Below are 19,049 nucleotides of genomic sequence, written 5' to 3'. Positions count from 1 at the left end.
TAAGTTCGACGATGAACACGACGACAGTGATTTGGGAAGAGGAAAACTTGACGACCACGGAGAGCCCGACGGCGTACAGGGCAACGACGTGGGATGATGCAACATGGATTCTGACAAGTGCCTTCCTCATATTCACCATGCAATCAGGCTTCGGTCTCCTCGAGTCAGGCAGTGTCACTCTCAAGAACGAAGTCAACATCATGGTCAAGAACGCCGTCGACGTCCTGTTCGGCGGAATCTCATTCTGGATGTTCGGTTACGGGTTGAGCTTCGGCGTCGACAAGGGATCCAACGCCTTCATCGGCATTGGGGATTTCTTTGTTGATAGCAAGAGGATGGATGCTGAAATGGGTCATCTCTTTGCCCATTTCTTCTTTCATGCCTCCTTCGCGACCACGGCGACCACCATCGTCAGCGGGGCGATGGCGGAGAGAACAAAACTCGAAGCCTACATCGTCTTTTCTTTCGTCAACACCTTCGTGTACGCACTACCAGCTCACTGGATATGGGCACCTAACGGATGGCTTCATGCGATGGGTGTGGTCGATATCTCGGGAGCGGGACCAGTGCACCTACTGGGAGGGGTAACAGGGCTGGTAGCTACCCTCATGCTGGGTCCTAGACACGGACGGTTTGGAGAGATAGAAGAACGACCGGTACAGAGTAGTCCCATCAATACACTGCTTGGTCTATTCATGTTATGGTGAGTATCTCATTTTTAAATTGTAATTGTTATATAAGTTTGATGTACATGTATTATACTTATTATTCATGTTCCCAATTATAACATTCAATTTTAGAGAAGACAATCTCTTCATTTTAAGAATGAATTACATACTATGTAGGTTGCCAGAATCGAAGCATAAATAGACAGAGAGAGAGAGGGAGAGAGATAGGGGGGGGGGGGGGAGAGAGGGAGGGAGACCGAAACGTGCAATATGATTATTAAAGTTATTGTATGTTAAATGTTGATGTCATCATCATCATTATAAAACCATCCATTAAGTACAATTTTGTTCAATGTGTACTGAAATGTCTAAAAATATAAATTTCTCAAATTTCAAAATATATTTTCCTGATATATCATTGGTAACACGAAGGTCCGAATAAATCCATTTTGCCTCCTTGATATTTATAACATTGTTTATACTAAAAATGGATGAATAATGTATTCAATTTAGTGAAGACATTCACTCAGGGGAAAATAAGTTTGAACCGTTTGCAACGTGCCTGAATTATATATAATGGTTTATTTATTCAAAAATCACATTGCAGCCCAAAGGCTGAATTGAACGATTTTTTAAAACAAATCTTTGACATAAAAAAAGATTATAATGAACATTGTAAAAAGTATTACACAAAATAATAACTGCATACAAAATTAGTAACGCAATAATATTCAACTAATATTCTTTTACATTTTAAACCGAAATAGCTAGGATTATCAGATGGTATAAAGGCACATAGATTAATAGACGATCAGATTGGGAGAGGGAGAGAGAGAATCAAGAAGGGAGAGAAAAAAGGTAGGAGTCAGAGAGGAAGAACTAGTGTTGAGAGAAAAAATACCATAAGGTAAAAACTAAGAATTGAAGAAATAAAAGAAAACGAAAAAGGGGGAAAAAGGAACGAACACGGCCAGTTCAATCTCAAATAAATGTTACAAATTAAAAATAATTACATCATTATGAGAACCATCAATAATTGTCAGTTTTATTCATGATATTGTAGTGTCATAAATGGACTACCTCTCCTAAAGTTTTGTATAAGATTTCTGAAATATCGATTTCTCAAAGTTTAAAACATGTTTTCCTGAAAAAAGTAAACAAAAGTTTTGATCACTTTGCTTCATTAAATTGTGACAAATCTTTCATGATTTTCATGGTTTAAGAGAAATTACATTATATATTGAGTTATCCAATGTAAACGAAAATTAGAAGATGCCCTTTAAAAAATCGACATGTACACGACAATAGTTTTCAATTCCACTTCTAAGTATATTTTCAATAAAATCCATGTTATTCATGAATAGTACAATGTACTTCAGCACAGGTAGACTCATAACTAATCTATAAAAGAGCTCTCTCTCTCTCTCTCTCTCTCTCTATATATATATATATATATGTTCATGTATTCTGTGCAATGCATAGCATTCTGGATCATGATATATATATATATATTAATAGGCTAGCATTTATTGGGCGAGGATGGCTCGGCACAAAATGGCATACCTTTACACAATAAACGTACGAAGTCAAATGATGGAGATATACAGGACTCATTTTAAAGGGATAGTTGAGTTCTGTTTTCAGACCGCAAATGCCTTCAAAGTACAATGTTATTGCTCTTATTCTTATCTATGACATTGCTAGTGCCCATTTAGAAAAAAAGCACAAGGTCACGACAAAATAAGTACTCAGCCCCTTAAAGGCATCGTTTAACAGTGTTAAATCTGATATGCATGGCTCTACGTGTTATAAGTGTCTGTAATATGGTGTGGTATTGAAGCCTTAACAAAATTGTGCATCAAAATTATCATGAAGTGCCTCAAAACGTAAAAATCTTTGAGTGACCGGTTTTACCATACTCATTTCCCCCAATAGACTGTAGTGTAATAATAGCCGTTAGGAAAACGAATTTTGAAATTTCGATTTCCAATCATAAATATCTTGATAATCAGACAGGCGATCGACTTTTAAAAGCCATGGGAGTTCTGACTGACCTCAAGGTTTATAATTATGATTACAGCATGAACTAAATCCAGCATTTTGTTTCAGAATCTACTTTAAAGCACAAGGTCACGACATAATAAGTACATCGCTACTTTAATAAACGGATGATATATGTAATTGTTTCTCCTCTAACTCACATTTTTATATTTCTTTATCATCTGGTGATTGTCCTTATTCTTTCAAAATTGATAAGGTAAATCCGGTATATAAACAAGATAATCCCCTTGAAATAAGCAATTATCTCCTTCTACCTAAGCATATCCAAAGTTCTCAAGAATTTTTTTAATAATAGTTAATATAAATTTTTGAATAACCATGAAATATTTAATTTCAATCTATAGGGTTTCAGAAAATCATATCCACTGACCTAGCTTTGGTTAAAATGTATGATAAAATATCAGATGCAAAGGCCGTTAAAAGCAATGTAATGGGAGTTTTTAGGGATTTATCAAAAGCATTTGATACGCTAAATCACTATTATTGTGCTTTATAAAAAGCTTCAAATTTATGGAATTCGAGGAGTTGGTCTCTCAAGGTTTAGAGATTATTTATCATTCCGGCATTCCATTTTTACTCTACTCGGAATTATTCAAACGTTCATTCGATACATCCTAAATTATTTGATCCTGCGTAAGTCATCGTGGTCTAGATCCAGGCTCCCAGACTCAATAAACTCATGTAAAACCCTGAATTCATTTAAATTCAATACGAGCAAAGCATTTCTGTCAGAGTATATTGTTTATTCTTTTACCACTGCTGACTTTATATATTCAATATTACTTCCAGATTTCTATAAACATTCATCACAAAGTTTTATAACCGTCTCTGGTATACTTGTATGAGTTTTCTGTGTCGGACATATTTGCATCTACATGTACATATTTTCATTTTCATTTTCATCATCATCATTATCATCAACATCATCACCATCATCATCACCCCCATCACAATTGTTCTATTTTTGCTACCATTCACTCCCCAACCTGGACTATCGCGCTATCAAGCAAGCGCCTACTGTGATGGCCCTTCTTCTGCAGATTTCTTAATTAATAATTAATTAATAGTTATCGATTACATTCTGTTTTAATGTCAACATTTCTATCGTTAACCTTGGGTACACGTTCAAAAAAATTGTCATATTATTATGTTTTACCGCTGGAATGTCATTTGATTTAGTTGCATAAAAAAATGAATTCAATGAGAAAAAGCCCATGTGGTATTTTCCCCTTAAATTTAAAGGTGATAATGTGGGCGGAAAGAATTGCAAAATAAACATGGAGGAAAATGTGATTGAGTGCTAATCACTTATGACCTGAAAACGAATGAACCCAATTACAATCATAATAGTTATTATGCTAATGACTGTGTTAACAAACATATATGCAGGAATCATATAGGGTAATGAGAGTTTTATTTATTATATAGGCCAAATCCTTAATATCCTTAAGTCCATGATAGAGCTGTAAAAAATGGTAATAGCGTTAGATGCATTGGTTATTTTATTACATTTAATTTAGATGTGGAATTTTTCAATGGTGCTTGAAGACAAGTTGCCATAACTCATTTTTTCTTTAATTACAAATTTACTAAAGCAAAGTAACAGTTAGCTATAGAGTGATCTATGTTATGATATATTTGCGAATCGGCAGTTAAGATGATGGTATAGTTGATCGTAATATCAAGCACTTGCGAAATGGTAATTATCATCTAAATGCCAAGAGGGGAGGGGGGGGGGGGCTTTGGCAATCGCCCCCAAAGGGTGGGTCAAAAGTGAACAGACGACAAGATTAATTTCATTGTAACATCTGGACTGTTTTTATCTTCATCAACTGTGAGTATACAAAGGGTGGGTCAAAAGTGAACAGACGACAAGATTAATTTCATTGTAACATCTGGACTGTTTTTTTATCTTCATCAACAGTGAGTATACATTCTTATGAATACTGATTGGAAACTATAAAACGCGCGTGAGGGTAGCTATGATCCTATCAAATGTAAAATGTTATGCTCAACATGGATACACACAAAAAAAAAACATACAAGGCCAAATCCATTGCGTTGGGCTTAAAAATGCCATTTACTCAAATTTTCTGAACAACATGACATGGAGCCCTCTGACTATTTCTATTTTTCTCTTTACCGTGGAGAAGTCATGATTTTATATCAATTCCCCGGGTTTTGGAACTGAATGCAGGCCATGGTTGAATGGTATCCTAATTGATATTTTATTATGGGAGTTTCATCATGCCTTTTAGCTTGATTCGATTCTATATTGGGTCTTTATAATGAGTCAAAAATGGGTCTCTAAATGAATGATCAATTATTCATCCTCCTACGATGTTAACAACAAAGACTAATGGATAGTGATTCCGTATCAAGGTTTTGTATCATTATTGTGGCGCGGTATTGGATATTAAGGCCTGCATGTAATACCATTTTAATTTGTTTCAAATGTTTATAACTTAATCTGAACAATTTCTGCCACAACAATTAAAACCAGTTTCTCATATAGTGAATTCTTAATCATCTAACTAATGCATTGTCCTCGGGAACGTTTTAACCGTACGTTCCCCTGGGATTCATTCATACATCCTTTTTATAGTCTGTGGCGTCACTAAGAGGGCATGGAGGAATCGGTATGACAACCCCCCCCCCCCCCCCCCCCCCCCCACTGCCCAGCTTATGTCAAAAAGGGGAAGGGTGGTGATGAAGAAACAGAAAAGAAGAGCACAGAGATGTGAAAGTGAAACTTTACAGCAGCCCTATTTCTTTTCACCCACCCTGTAAATTTGTTCTACCCTCACCTCACCCCCTCCTTGTTAGACCAGATGCGGCGGAGCCGGGTGGGGGGGGGGGGGGTGGGCAGGGGGCACACTTTTTCAAGTACCCCTAAAGTGCCCGTTTTTACATAGGAAAGGTGCCCCATTTTTATTTCTAATAGTTGCCTGTTCCACATTCTTATAAGTACCTCTTACTACCTCTGATAAGTGTCCCTTTCATCGATGATGATTGCCCCTATCTAAATCTAAGATGTGTCCATTTTACTTTAAAAAGTTCCCCTTCCCCTTTTAATAAGTGCCCCTTTTAATCTTTGATGAGTGCTCCCTATCGCCTCTCATATAAGTGCCTTTTTTATTTTGACACGTGCCCCTTGTCTTTCTAATAAGTGGCCTTCTCTTCTTCAGATAAATGCCTCTTTTCTTCATTAATAAGAGCAATGCACTTCCCCTTTCTCACAAGTGCCCCTTCTCACACATCTGATAAAATCCTCTATTAAAATCTCATAGGTGCCCCTTTTTGTTGTCAATTGCCCAATTTTCTTCGTAATAAGTTCCCCTTTCCATTCTCATAGGTGCCTCTATTCATCACAGGTGAGTTCCCCTTTGCAGGTACACGAAATGCCCCTTCACCTCTTATAGTTACCTCTTTTCAAATCTGTAAGGTGTCCGCTTTATTTTGACAGTTTTAAGTGCCTCTTTTAAAATAAATTGTCTAAAAATTGCACATTTTCGCTTTGATGTTTCCCTTTGAAGGTGCCCTTTTTGTTAGTGCTCCCCTCCCACACTTTTAAAGACGCTCCGTCGCCCCTGTGCTAGACCTAACCCACACTACATTCAGCCAATAGACCAGTTCACGGTTGACACATTTCCCAAATGACCCGAATATCCTCAGATTTTCAAAACATGAAGAGGTCCCACTCTGTACATTTTGAAAAAATCACTCCTACAGCGATAGAGGTGTAACATACATAGCCTCTGTTTTCTCCTCTACAAAGAATACTTCCACTTGTGTATCATGGAGTGCACCGCTGGTTCATAAATGAATAATAATTACACAACTTTCATGAGCACTTATCCAGTATATTGTCTCCGTGTTTTTCACAATTTGCCTGCAATGACTTTTATCTGCTCATGCTCAGATTGCAACTATAAACTGGCTTATTGAATATTATTGACTCTGTGACATGACTATATAATAATGAATAAGGATGCTGGGGCCATAAATAAGGATGCTGCCGTCATAAATAACTTCTTGACTATACCATTGAAACCCGTGTTAATTCTATAACACACGTTTCAATGGGATAGTCAAGAAGTTAGACTTATGACGGTTTCTAGGAACCCGCCACAGAATGATCAGAATGTACAAGTTCAGTGAGATTATGAGTCTAGCCATCAAAACACGGGGGGGGGGGGGGGAGGGTATCACATTGTTTGAAACGCTTTCCATTTTGCAATTTCCTCTCTTCATTTCTACCGTATGCATTATAAACATGCGTTGCTCGTATGCAAACTAAAGTTCGATTTTCCAATAAGCATTGGCATTTGCCCAGCAGTAAAAGTATCATGTTATAAAAAGTCAATTAATAATCTGATACTTTCTACTCCCAAGAAAGGTAAGACTTATTTAGTGTGTGTGGGCGGGGGTGTGGGCGGGGAGGGTCATGATGATAAAAATCCATGCTACTTGTATGGCAATCACCATGACAAAATACAGCGAATGCAAGAATATTTCACAACATTACATTTTTTTTTTATTTGTGCACATTTCAACCACTTTAACTCATTACACAGAGTGGTTCGACAGTGCCCCATTATTACAATTTCGTAATGCAATAAACGTTTCGATATATGCTTGTCACGTGACTGAATGTACTTACCTTCTATTTTAATTAAAACTTAAATAAATAAATCAATAGAATAATACTCAATAGAATGTTTTATTACAATTTTGGACATACACTATCTGAATAACAAGATGATGTATGGAAAAATAAAGGAGCAAAACAAATAAAATGGATGAAGGCAAATAATCACTTATCTCAGGACGATGACAAATGAAGAGAGAGAGAGAGAGAGAGAGAGAGAGAGAGAGAGAGAGAGAGAGAGAGACAGAGACAGAGACAGAGACACAGAGAGAGACAGAGACAGAGACAGAGACAGAGAGACAGACAGAGAGACAGGGACAGAGACAGAGACAGAGAGAGACAGAGACAGAGACAGAGACAGAGAGAGACAGAGACAGAGACAGAGACAGAGAGAGACAGAGACAGAGACAGAGACACAGAGAGAGACAGAGACAGAGACAGAGAGACAGACATAGAGACAGAGAGACAGAGAGACAGACAGGGACAGAGGCAGGGAGACGGGAGGGGGTAGCAACATTGTAACTCATCACTGATAGATGATTGACATATAAAGTGGTAGGATATGTCACGAGATTAGTACAAGAGGACAACTGGAACGTCGTTGCTATGGTTACTGTGGATAAATGCAGTCAATAAATTCCCGAGAGGAGAACCTTTGAATAAGAATATTTGATTAATAATTCCAGGATATAATTCTGGGCATGTATAATAGATATCAAAAATAATATGTATAAAGAAAAGGCTCTTTTAATAGAACTGTCTCGTTTGACCATGTTTACCATGTTTCCGTTCTAATCATAAAATAACCTATATTCTGTTTCGTGCATTGTGTTTATTTTAATTGTTTCTTTTGATGCAGATTTTCGTCCTTGCACCGTCAATGAATAATCCACTACTGTAACAATGACACATATTCGAACATTCCTGCAGACTTAGGAAAAAAGATCCATCTCCCTAGTCTACTCACTATGAACATGACGGACAAAGAAAGAGGACAAAATATACAGTTCCTCGGGTAGAAAAAGGAACATCCCTTCACTGCTAGTATGTAAAAATTAGTAAAACAGGTGAATATGCATGTGACACCTGTTCTACACATTTGTACACCTTGACACCTTGACTTAACGAGTCATGTGTTATGAATCATTCTACTACATGTATATAAATATACAGTAGGCTTGCGGGTGCATCATGTGAGAGAAAGAGAGAGAGAGAGAGAGAGAGAGAGAGAGAGAGAGAGGGGGGATTGAGGAGTCCTCAATGTATACATGACTATAATTCATCATTGTCTCCCTTGCTACCCCGCGGTTGGCGTGGGATTTACTGACAGTGATGGGTTTCGAACCACGAATTCAATGCTAATTAATTCAATTCTATGCTAAAGACAGAATTTTAAGTGAATAGAAGAGTTCGAAACAGACATGCAAAAGGAGAGATAGGAAGAGAAAAGGGATGAGAAAGAGGGGGAGTATGCGAGAGAGATGGGGAGAGAGAGAGAGAGAGAGAGAGAGAGAAAGAGCAAATCGGGGTTCACGGCTCACGCAAAAAAAAAAAAAAAAAATTGTTTACAAAGCACAAAAGGTCAGTATAAAATGGAGTTCCCATTCTGTTTTTCACAATAATTGGAAGAAAAAAACATAAATTGCTTTCGTAATATTAGTTTGGTCTGTAAGAAAATAAACGTTAATTTAAAAAAAATGTTGGTTGGAAACACGGGTAATCATATTAATCATATGTATCTCTCTCTCTCTCTCTCTCCCTCTTTCTCTCTCTGTTACAGGTGGGGTTGGCTTGGTTTTAACTGTGGTAGTACGTATGGCGTTGCTGGCCAAAAATGGATCTTGACTATAAGGTATGATTGTCTCTCTGTCTCTGTCTCTGTCTCTCTGTCTCTGTCTGTCTCTCTCTCTCTCTCTCTCTCTCTCTCTCTCTCTCTCTCTCTCTCATCCCCCTCTCTCTCTTCCCCTCTCTCTCTCTATCTCATTCTCTCTCACGCTTTCTCTCTCCTTTTCTTTCTTCTCTCTGTCTACATGGATCTATCTATCTATCTCTCCCCTGTCTGTCTTTGTATTACGACGTTCACAACATGACACCTATTGATTTCAATATGGAATCAGATGCACATTTTCATGAATTTGAAATAAACAAAATAATGGACTCAGGTAAACTTGAACAATAATTATCCGCTGTGATTATCAGTGAGCTAAACAGTTGACTCTATATAGAATGCCCTTTAAAGCTTATCTGCCATAGTTTACAGAAGGGATTAGACTGCCCTGCAAGGTCACTGGACAGGTGGTTATCTCATCAACTCAGCTCTCAGTTAACATAAGAAAAAGAGGATCATGGGGTCCAATGGTCACCGATTAGGCATTGTTTGTTTTATAGAGGGCGCAAGTAGCTACAAGTAGTGCAGTGGGCCTTTAACTTGAACTCTTGCTTTGCCTGTGTATCTTATTAAAACAGCATGTCAAGCAAAATTTGTAGGTTTTATGTTCTTGATGTGGAATTTATAAAAAGTCTAAAATACTTGTTTTTTTCGCTTTTGAACATATTTTATTTTGAGGCTACTAATGGCTCTCCATAATGTTTAAGTCCAACTTAGAGTTAGGTTCGACTTAGGATCTTTGTGAAATACCCCTAGGTCATGTCAAGCACAATTTGTAGATATCTTTATGCATTTAAAATAGTTGAAATCATTGAGAGTTCAATTCTTCACTATATAATAAACATTTGCAATTTTCTCAGCTCTTTTATATGTGTAGCCGGAAGTTAGTGCAATGTAGCATTGATTACAAAAGTGGTATTCTTAGCGGTATTATAACAATTTTAAAGTGAGACAATTTGAGCACAAATGCCTCGTTATTATCGGGATTCACGTCTGGCTTTCAACCTTCCGAAGATGTATTATATTTTCATTTATTTATTTATTTCTATTATTTAGACAGGGTGACTCATTATCACCAATAGTGGTGGTCTTCCATGAGGCCCTGTTAAACCTAATGAGGAACAATAATTATTAAAAAAAACATATTACTAATAATAACAAAATCATGAACATAAACTCATAACAGCAACAAAGAACAAGTAAGAACATGTATAACATGTATAACGTATATAACGTATATAACGTATATACAAAGTATTTGGTATCCTCGTAATAAATGAATATTTTTTTATTTTGCTTTGCTTTGCTTTTTCGTTCACGAAAATGTTGTTTTTATGTGTGTTTTTTGAAAATGTTGTTGCATATTGTTGTTGTTTTATGGCTTCATATAGTCCTTTTAGTATGCTAATCATCCTTCATGGCAAAAAGCGTGTTGATCATTAGTTAAAGAAAAGATAAAAGAACTTTGAGCCATGAAGAGCCATGAAGAAAACAGAAAAAAGAAAAATAATTGGGAATTAGGAATAGAGAAGTAGAAGAAGAAAAAAAAAAAGGAAGAAAAAGAGGAAGAAGATAAAAAGAAGCAGAAGAAGAGTATAGGATGAAGATAGAAATGAGTCGGAATCTTTTTAATTATGTGTAATAATTTGAAATCTTTCTTCCTCTTTTAGGTCAGCTGTTTCTACCATCTTGTCATCAATCTCTGGAGGTATAACAGGCATTACACTCAGGTAACCATGGCAACGTTTTATTCAGTAATCATCGTCAAGTGCACTGACCAAAATGTTACTGGCATGTTGCTTGTTTGACTACTCTTCCGCTCGAAAGAACATGTACACAATGTGTCATATTCTTGGCTCTGTTTCATAAAACGTTACAATGGTCCAATATCTATGACATTTTCGCTTCTAGCCAATCAAATGCAATGATTTCAGTATGATTGTTACTTTGTCCCATTTGCAGGCCCTAATAATAAAAATTAAATTTCAACGGCATTTGAAAGACATTACTAATATAGAACTTCGCTCGAAACGAAAGGGCTTAGAAATGGCTTTTAGTGGGAAAATAACGACCATTAGTTGTCGAATCGACTTAAGTGATTGCAATCACCTAACTAATAGTCTGATTTTCAGACCCTTCTACCGAACGTTCGTACATTTTGTGCTGCAGAAAGATTAATTTTGGCCATTACAAGTATTGGGTTATTGATGTAGAGTGTAGACAAATGCTCATGTACCTGTTACAGCTTATTGTATGTAGGTTATTATAAAAGAAGAAAAAAACAGCCAGTCACTCAATAATAATGTCTGACAGTGAAGTCTAGCAAGTAAACAGGTTTCCTTGGATATATTGAATACTAGGACACTGCTATTGTTTAAACTTCACAGATAGGACATACTTGACATAAGTATTCATAATTCTTGCAAAGTTCTACAGAATGTGATGTTGGCTGCAAAAGGGACATAGTATCTTTTAATAATAACACGTTTTTATGAAACAGGCCTCTGGTCTTTATAAATGCCTGTTAGCAACCTGCATTAAAATTACGTCAGGTAACATCATGAATCATGAATCGGGTTGTATTTAAAATCGCTTGCGACGTCATACCATCACAATCATGGGCTTATAATAATGTTGAGCATTGTGTAATCTCTATGTTTGTTTTCTATCCATGCAGTTACCTGTTTCTAAATCGTCGCTTTAATATTCCGTGGCTTATCAACTCCGTGTTAGCATCGCTCGTATCCATCACAGGTAATAACCATTCTAAGATCATTCTCTATAAAGGTTGAGCTAAAAACGTCTCATATATTGACGTATAAGTATTAGCACCGCCCCCCCCCCCCCCCGTCCCCACCTCTCATGTTTGAAGACCATGAGGGAAAACACCTAAAATAACTCGAACAATCCACAGCACGTAAGGCTGCCCCCTGTGTCAATGTGGTAATGTGATAAAGAGGGATTGCATTTTCTTTTCAATTGTCTGTATAAAGCCGACAATTTTCCATTGGAAGGCATGTAAGAAGACCCTTACATCAGGAGAAATGTGTGGGTTTTCGGGAATAGCGAGAGAGATCGTATTTCAGTTTTGTATTGTATTTTGTGTTTTGTAGTTTTGTAATTTGTAGTACACAAAGAAATGAAAATTGGTACATAATGGTCTTACAAAGTGGGGCTGCTGGTGAGGGCTGGGGCTGTAGACCTTCCCCCGAGCATTTTTAAAGGCCAATATTCGAGCAGCATTGGGGCTATCTATAGTTTTATCTTCTTTAGTATAGTTTGAGGACATTATTTTACGTTTGGCAAGATACGTCAGCTCTTGGGCAAAATATGGCTTCGCCCCCCCCCCCCCAGAAACCCAAGGAAGAACAATAATGTTCTATAAACATTGCTAAATTGGGTTTCCCTCCGATTGTTATCTATGTACATGTATTAATATTTCATTTTATATATTTTTGTTTGTATAATATTTTTATCTGATTTCGGAAATAAAAACAACAACAACAACGCCTATGCATGAATATGATATCACACATTATCACTAAAATTTACAAATGGTGTAGTGTAGTTTTCTTCGTCTAATTTATCTAAAGAAGTTTTAATTCCATTAATGACTCAACGTTTTATAGGAAATGAGACAATACAAGTTGAAAAGATAAAGCAAAAAGTTACAAAAAAAGAAAGCAAGAATTGGACTGAAATCAAATGATAATGATAATGCTTCACGATAAATCACTATTGCTCCTAAGCTTAATTGTGAGGCCTCACGGGATTGTGATTGCAAATACTTTTTTTCTTCTTCAAAGATTCTCCTAATATTCTTAGTGATATCTCAAATTCACATCGCTTTTCACGTGAATATACTACGTGTGCTACATCGCGATGTTAATTTCAATACAAAAAGCAATCTTTCATGATTTTCATTTTAAAGGAGGATACGTATGTAGAACACAGGTTGACCTCTTTCTTGTTGTTGTATGAGAATTTAGCGGGCTTTCCCCCGTCATCTTTAATAATATGAGTAATTTTTCATTCCGAAAATGAGAACTTCATTTTGGTAAGCAAACAGTGTATGGAAAAAGAACGGACGTTAGTGGGAGGAGAACAGAGGACAGATTTTCTCACTAATTGCATGATGGTATTTTTAGACTCAAATATGTGCATATCGCGTTCCAGAAAGTTGATATTCTTTAAATTGTGCGTCGTTTAATTCATAAGAGGATAGCTTTCCATGTAACAAATTTGATTGAAAAGCACAGTGGCGTGTATTTGACACAACTTAATTATAAACAGAAAAGAAAAGCACATTTCCTGGAAAAAATGCCAGTTTCGAAATTCTTATTATCAAATTATAAAACAGAGAATTAATCCACTATAAAGATTAGATTGGCGAGAGGGGTAGGAATTACAATGTTACAGCCAGTGCTAGTTGTCTATATATTTAAAACTAAATGAAATTAACACACAGTGTTCGTACTCCAAAATGAAGTAGGCCTAAACATTGGGCAGCGTTTCTGTTCTGTCTGTATACAGAAATACAATAGCGTTTTTGTGAAGTATTAGATAATTTCTTCGCTCAAATGCATTTGGAAAGAAGAATGGCCAAATATTAAACATTGATTAAATTTGACTGATTCGTTAAATAGAAGGAAATCCTTTGCGTTTTATAACTAAGTATATTATATTTTATAACTAATATATTACATGAAAAATACTTCATTTTGAAATTTAATAATTTGGTGGCAGTCATTATCAGGATTATTAGTTATCCTCTATAGTTTTTTCTGGGGGGGGGGAATATAAATCGTTTCATTCGATAAATTCAAAGTTTCCTCTGCAGTATCCAAGCTCCAAGTAATCAAAATAATGGCTTTTTGTATGGCAACAATATCCACCACACAATGTGCTTAAGATCCAGGGTTGTAAGAAAGGGTGGCGTCGTGTTTGAAACCCGTCGAAATATATCCCCCCCCCCCCCCGCTCCTGAGAGAGAAGGAAAATGTATTTTTTTAATTTTATTTTTATTTATTATCCACTCATGGGATGGATTGCCCTTGTCAGCTAAAAGCTTTTTTTCAAAGCCCCCCCCCCCCCTCCCCCGCTCCATCCCCGAGTCTCGCTCATTGAGGAGGGATAAGTAAAGCATTATTGTTCCCCCGACATACTTTTTTTCCCTCTCTCTCTCTATAAAACGAGGTGGGCAAGATACAACCCTTGATTCGCTTATGAACAGTATAGTTTTGATCATAATGGGTTTTTAAAATTCTTTAATTTTCTCGATATTTATACAATGTGACATCTAAACCAAACCATGGAGATCTCTCTTCTATCTCCATGACCAAACTAAGACCTATGGCGACAGAGGGCCGTCAAATCATGGAAATATAAAAGGAGGCTCGAAACTTGTAACACTCTTCCCAGTATAGACGTCGAAGTTTTCCACAAAAAACCTTATCTTTTTTTTTTTATAAATGTTACCATTGATAGTAAGTTGCACTGTTTTAGCGCGCGTTGTGAGGGCATTCGGTTCTGAAATGCTGCTTGAAGAATTTATTATCACCATATTTATTATTATTATTAAACCAAGATCATAAATATAACCTGAATCCTTTTTGGTTTTGTACCTGCATGATGATTTTCTTTGTTTTCTGGACAGCGTACTGTGCTCTGGCCCACCCGTGGGAGGCGATCATCATCGGCGCTGTGGGTGGGGTGATAGGTTGTGCGTCAACACCCTTCATCGAATGGTTGAAGATTGATGATCCTGCCAGTGTTATCTCCGTTCACTTCTTCCCTGCGATCTGGAGTTTGATGGCAGTGGGGATCTTTGGTCAGATCGATACCCTGGGAGATTTCAATCGTCACAATGGTAATTCATGCACTACACTCGACGTACGGGTTCTAGGACACCCCCTCGGATAACCACCCCCTCAGGCTAGGACAACTACCCCTAGGACAACTACCCCCGGACAACTACGCCCTAGGACAACTATCCCCTAGGACAACTACCCCTGGACAACTACCCCTTGGACAACTACCCCACGACAACCATCCTCTATATAGGGCAACTACCCCGGACAACTATCCTAGGGGGCAGTTGACCTAGGGAGTAGTTGTCTGCGGGTAATTGTCTGGGGTAGTTGTCCGGGCGGTAGTAGTCCTAGGAAGTAGTCGTCCTAGAGGGTGGTTGCCCTAGGGGGTAGTTGCCCTAGAGGGTGGTTATCCTAGGGGTGGTTATCCGGGGTGGATGCCAAGGGGGTAGGTGTCCGGATACGGACGTACGGTGTAGCGTGAATCCAGCAATAATAATAATAATAATAGCTAGTTCTTATATAGCGCTTTTCAGGACCGAAGGCCCTATCAAAGCGCTTTACAGATATATATATTATTACCAATGGAGTGACACTGGTATGGGGGGCACCAGTTTTACTGGGAATTTACAATTAGTCTGTTGGGGTGGTGCGGGATTGGTTCCTAACTTTGTCAGTTTTTCTCGTCCAAATCCCCTTCTTTAATTCCATTTCTCCTCTTTCCCTGATTCTTTATATATTTAGTCTTCATCCATCGATGGGGCAGGATGCAGAAAGGGTGTGGTTGTGTGTTCGAAATATTTTTACTTGGATTGACTGTGTACAAACTGCAGTGACCCAAAATAGATAGGCCTAATAATAGAGATGGGATTGTAAATATCATTAGATGTTGCGTAATATGGTGGTAAGATTTGCTATTATTTTCAAGAAAGAAGCTTTTGTAGGCTCTGAATTGATAACAAATGAAACTATTTTGTTCAGTAGATTTGTGTAGATAGCAGTGTCAAAATGTTATCTCATTTAGATGTGAAAATACATCTCTCTATCTCCCTCTTTCTAGTCATTTTACTACTCTCTGCTAAACCGATGATATCTTAAGAAATGCAAGATCAATTTTTCGTGATTCATGGGGCCTATCTGTGAAATTATTCTTGTAGATAGATGCGGGCCTATGCTATTGATTGAGTGGTCATGCTCTTGATTTAATATTTACGAATAGGGCAAGGGTGTCGATTTGTATCCGTGGTTGGGGGGATGATAGGTGCCAAAATATTTTCGGCAATGGATCAAAGCAACCAAGAGGTAGAAGCGGGTGGCAGGTTGCACCCCTCCCTAAGGGCGTAGCCAGGATTTCATTTTAGGGGGCGGTAGTGGGCACGCAAAGCTAGGGGGTTGGGTACAGGGAGGGGGGAGATTCCCCCTCCCCCGCGAAGCGCGGAAGCTTTGACGTTTCATTAACTTATTAGAGAAAGAAGACGATTCGTTGGACCGTTCTCGACTCTTAATCCTTGATTGAACCAAGTTCCCCTTCCTCCGCGCGTAGCGCGGAAGCTCTGACGGGTTATTAGATTATTAAAGAAAGAAGGCGATTCGATGTACCATTCTCGAATCTTAATCCTTAATGTTTGAACAAGTTCCCCTTCCTCCGCGCATAGCGCGGAAGCTCTGAAGTTTCATTAGATTATTAAAGAAAGAAGACGATTTGATGTACCATTCTCGACTCTTAATCCTTGTCTGAATTCAGTTTCCCCCCTCACGCGCGAAACGCGGAAGCTTTGAATTAAATTATTAGAGAAAGAAGACGATTCTTTGTACCGTGTCCTTGTCTGAGTGCAATTCGCCCCCGCCCTCCCGCGCAAAGCGCGGAAGCTCTGACGTTGCAATAAATTATTACTCTTAATCCTTGTCTGTATTAATTTTCGCCCATCCAGCGCTAAGCGCGGAAGCTTTACCGTTTCATTAAATTATTAGAGAAGGAAGACGATTCGTTGTACCATGTCCTTGTCTACATGTAAGTGCAATTCGCCCCCGCGCGGAAGCTTTGATGTTCATTTGATTATTACTCTTAATCCACGTCTGAAATCATTTTCGCCCATCCCGCGCGTAGCGCGGAAGCTTTCACATTTCATTAAATTATAAGAAAAAGAAGATGATTCGTTGTATCGTGTACTTTGACGTTTCATTTGATTATAACTCTTATTCCTAGTCTGAATTTAGTTCCCCCCCCCCTCCCGCGCAAAGCGCGGAAGCTTTGCCGTCTCACTAAATTATTAGAGAAAGAAGATGATTCGTTGTACTGTTCTCTATATTAATCCTTGTCTGAATTCAGTTTCCCCACATGATGTACGTATGGAACGTTCGTTTGCAAATCTTTGCATGCACAGCCCGAATGGTGGATAGCATGTTACCTCCCGGCAGTGCTTGTCGCAATAGCTTCTAGAAAGGAATTGTATACTACTGTTAGTGTTAACGGCCACTAATTAGGCCCATTAGTGACTTTACAAAATATATGCTCTTCCTGGCTTTTGGGAATGTGTCAGACATGAGTTTGCAACAGAAATGGAGAAACGCGAATTTGGTTGAAAAGCATGTGATATCACGAACATTTATAAATTACTTGTATGAAATACGTCAGTTACATAGGCCTACATCAGCTTTGCAATAAAACAAAAACAAGTTGTGACGTAATATTCGTTCTCCAAAAATGAAATTTGTTTAGGAAATATCAGGAAATAAAATGAGTAACAAAAATAAATATAAAGACACAATGACGTAAATTTTTAAAAGGGTGAACGGAAACAACATAACAACTAGTGAACTATCTTATAAGTCATGCTAATGTCCGAAAATCTTTCTCCTAGACTAGTCTCTAATCTCATCACGAATTTATCACAGAGTTTCTCTATGTTTACATTATCCAGGATTGTCTGATGTTGCAAATTGCTACTTTTGCGCTTCGCGCTTAACATTTAGCTCGTTGCTTTTAACGCTGCGTCTTTGCATTTGGCGCACTGCATTTCTATGATGCTGTTGATTGAACAAATTGAATAAATTCATCAATTCCTGATGAAGCCGTATGAGCGAGAATTCAATTTATTCTTGTCTCATATACGGTTGTCTCATTTACCTCGTATATATGTATGTATTATGAAAATGAGATAACAAAATGTGTATATTGACGGTCATCTTGCGAGTAATAAATAAATACTCTCATCGGGCTCTCATCATAATTTTTTCTCTTATTTTTTTTTTTTGAGGGTGAATTATTGGGGGGATGATTGTACAGGCCATCCCCCCACCTGAAATATTGGGGGGGATATATCCCCCCCCCCCCCATCCCCCCCCGGGATCGACACCCATGGAATAGGGCATATTTCTTTATGGAAAATGAGGTTTTGGGTTATCACAAAATGATGTTGACATTTACATTATTGTTTCCAGGTTTGATTCACGGAGGAGGTTTCTGGTTGCTTGGTGTCCAGCTCCTGTCCGTGGTCTGTCTGGTGGTTTGGACAGCCATCACCTCCTTCATATTCCTCTTCGCCCTCAAGGTCACCGTCGGAATTCGTGTCTCGCTCCACGAAGAACTCATCGGCGCCGACGTCGTCGAGCACGGCTTACACGGCAACTACGACAAGCGCTCGGGTGAGCTTACCGACCAGGAGGGCGTCGTTATTCTCCGGATTGATCGGTCGACGCCGCATGACTACGAGTTGTCCCTCGCCGCTCTGCGTCGTCGGGTGAAATTGTTTGGAGGTACGGTATTTCAGAGGCAGTGGACAGGAGGGGCTCACACTCTAGATGTGCCTTCTAAGAAGAGTACGAGTAAGAAATACGAGTGTGACTCGTTCCAAGAACGTCAGGATGAAAGCATTCGATCAGACGGTCCAGCAGTTCATGTTCACTTTCTAAACGCGGCTTTGGAAGGCAGATCTCTATCCGTGAATGGTGGTATTGGGAATGAACGATAA

At 38.2% G+C, this 19,049-nt stretch overlaps 1 protein-coding gene across 1 annotated transcript; it reads left to right on the top strand.

Moving 5' to 3' along the window:
- Nucleotides 1-19,049, top strand: LOC591267 (putative ammonium transporter 3). The gene is made up of 6 exons (XM_790838.4): nt 1-703; nt 9,161-9,232; nt 10,939-10,998; nt 11,946-12,022; nt 14,925-15,137; nt 18,520-19,049. The coding sequence occupies exons 1-6, from the start codon at nt 12-14 to the stop codon at nt 19,047-19,049; spliced, it is 1,644 nt and encodes a 547-aa protein (XP_795931.3). The 5' UTR covers nt 1-11.

Source organism: Strongylocentrotus purpuratus, unplaced genomic scaffold, assembly GCF_000002235.5.
Source record: "Strongylocentrotus purpuratus isolate Spur 01 unplaced genomic scaffold, Spur_5.0 spur5_scaffold_9, whole genome shotgun sequence".
In the NCBI taxonomy this organism is placed as follows: Eukaryota; Metazoa; Echinodermata; class Echinoidea; order Camarodonta; family Strongylocentrotidae; genus Strongylocentrotus; species Strongylocentrotus purpuratus.
The sequence above is the reverse complement of the archived record's forward strand: the minus strand, read 5'-3'. Positions and strand labels throughout refer to the sequence as shown.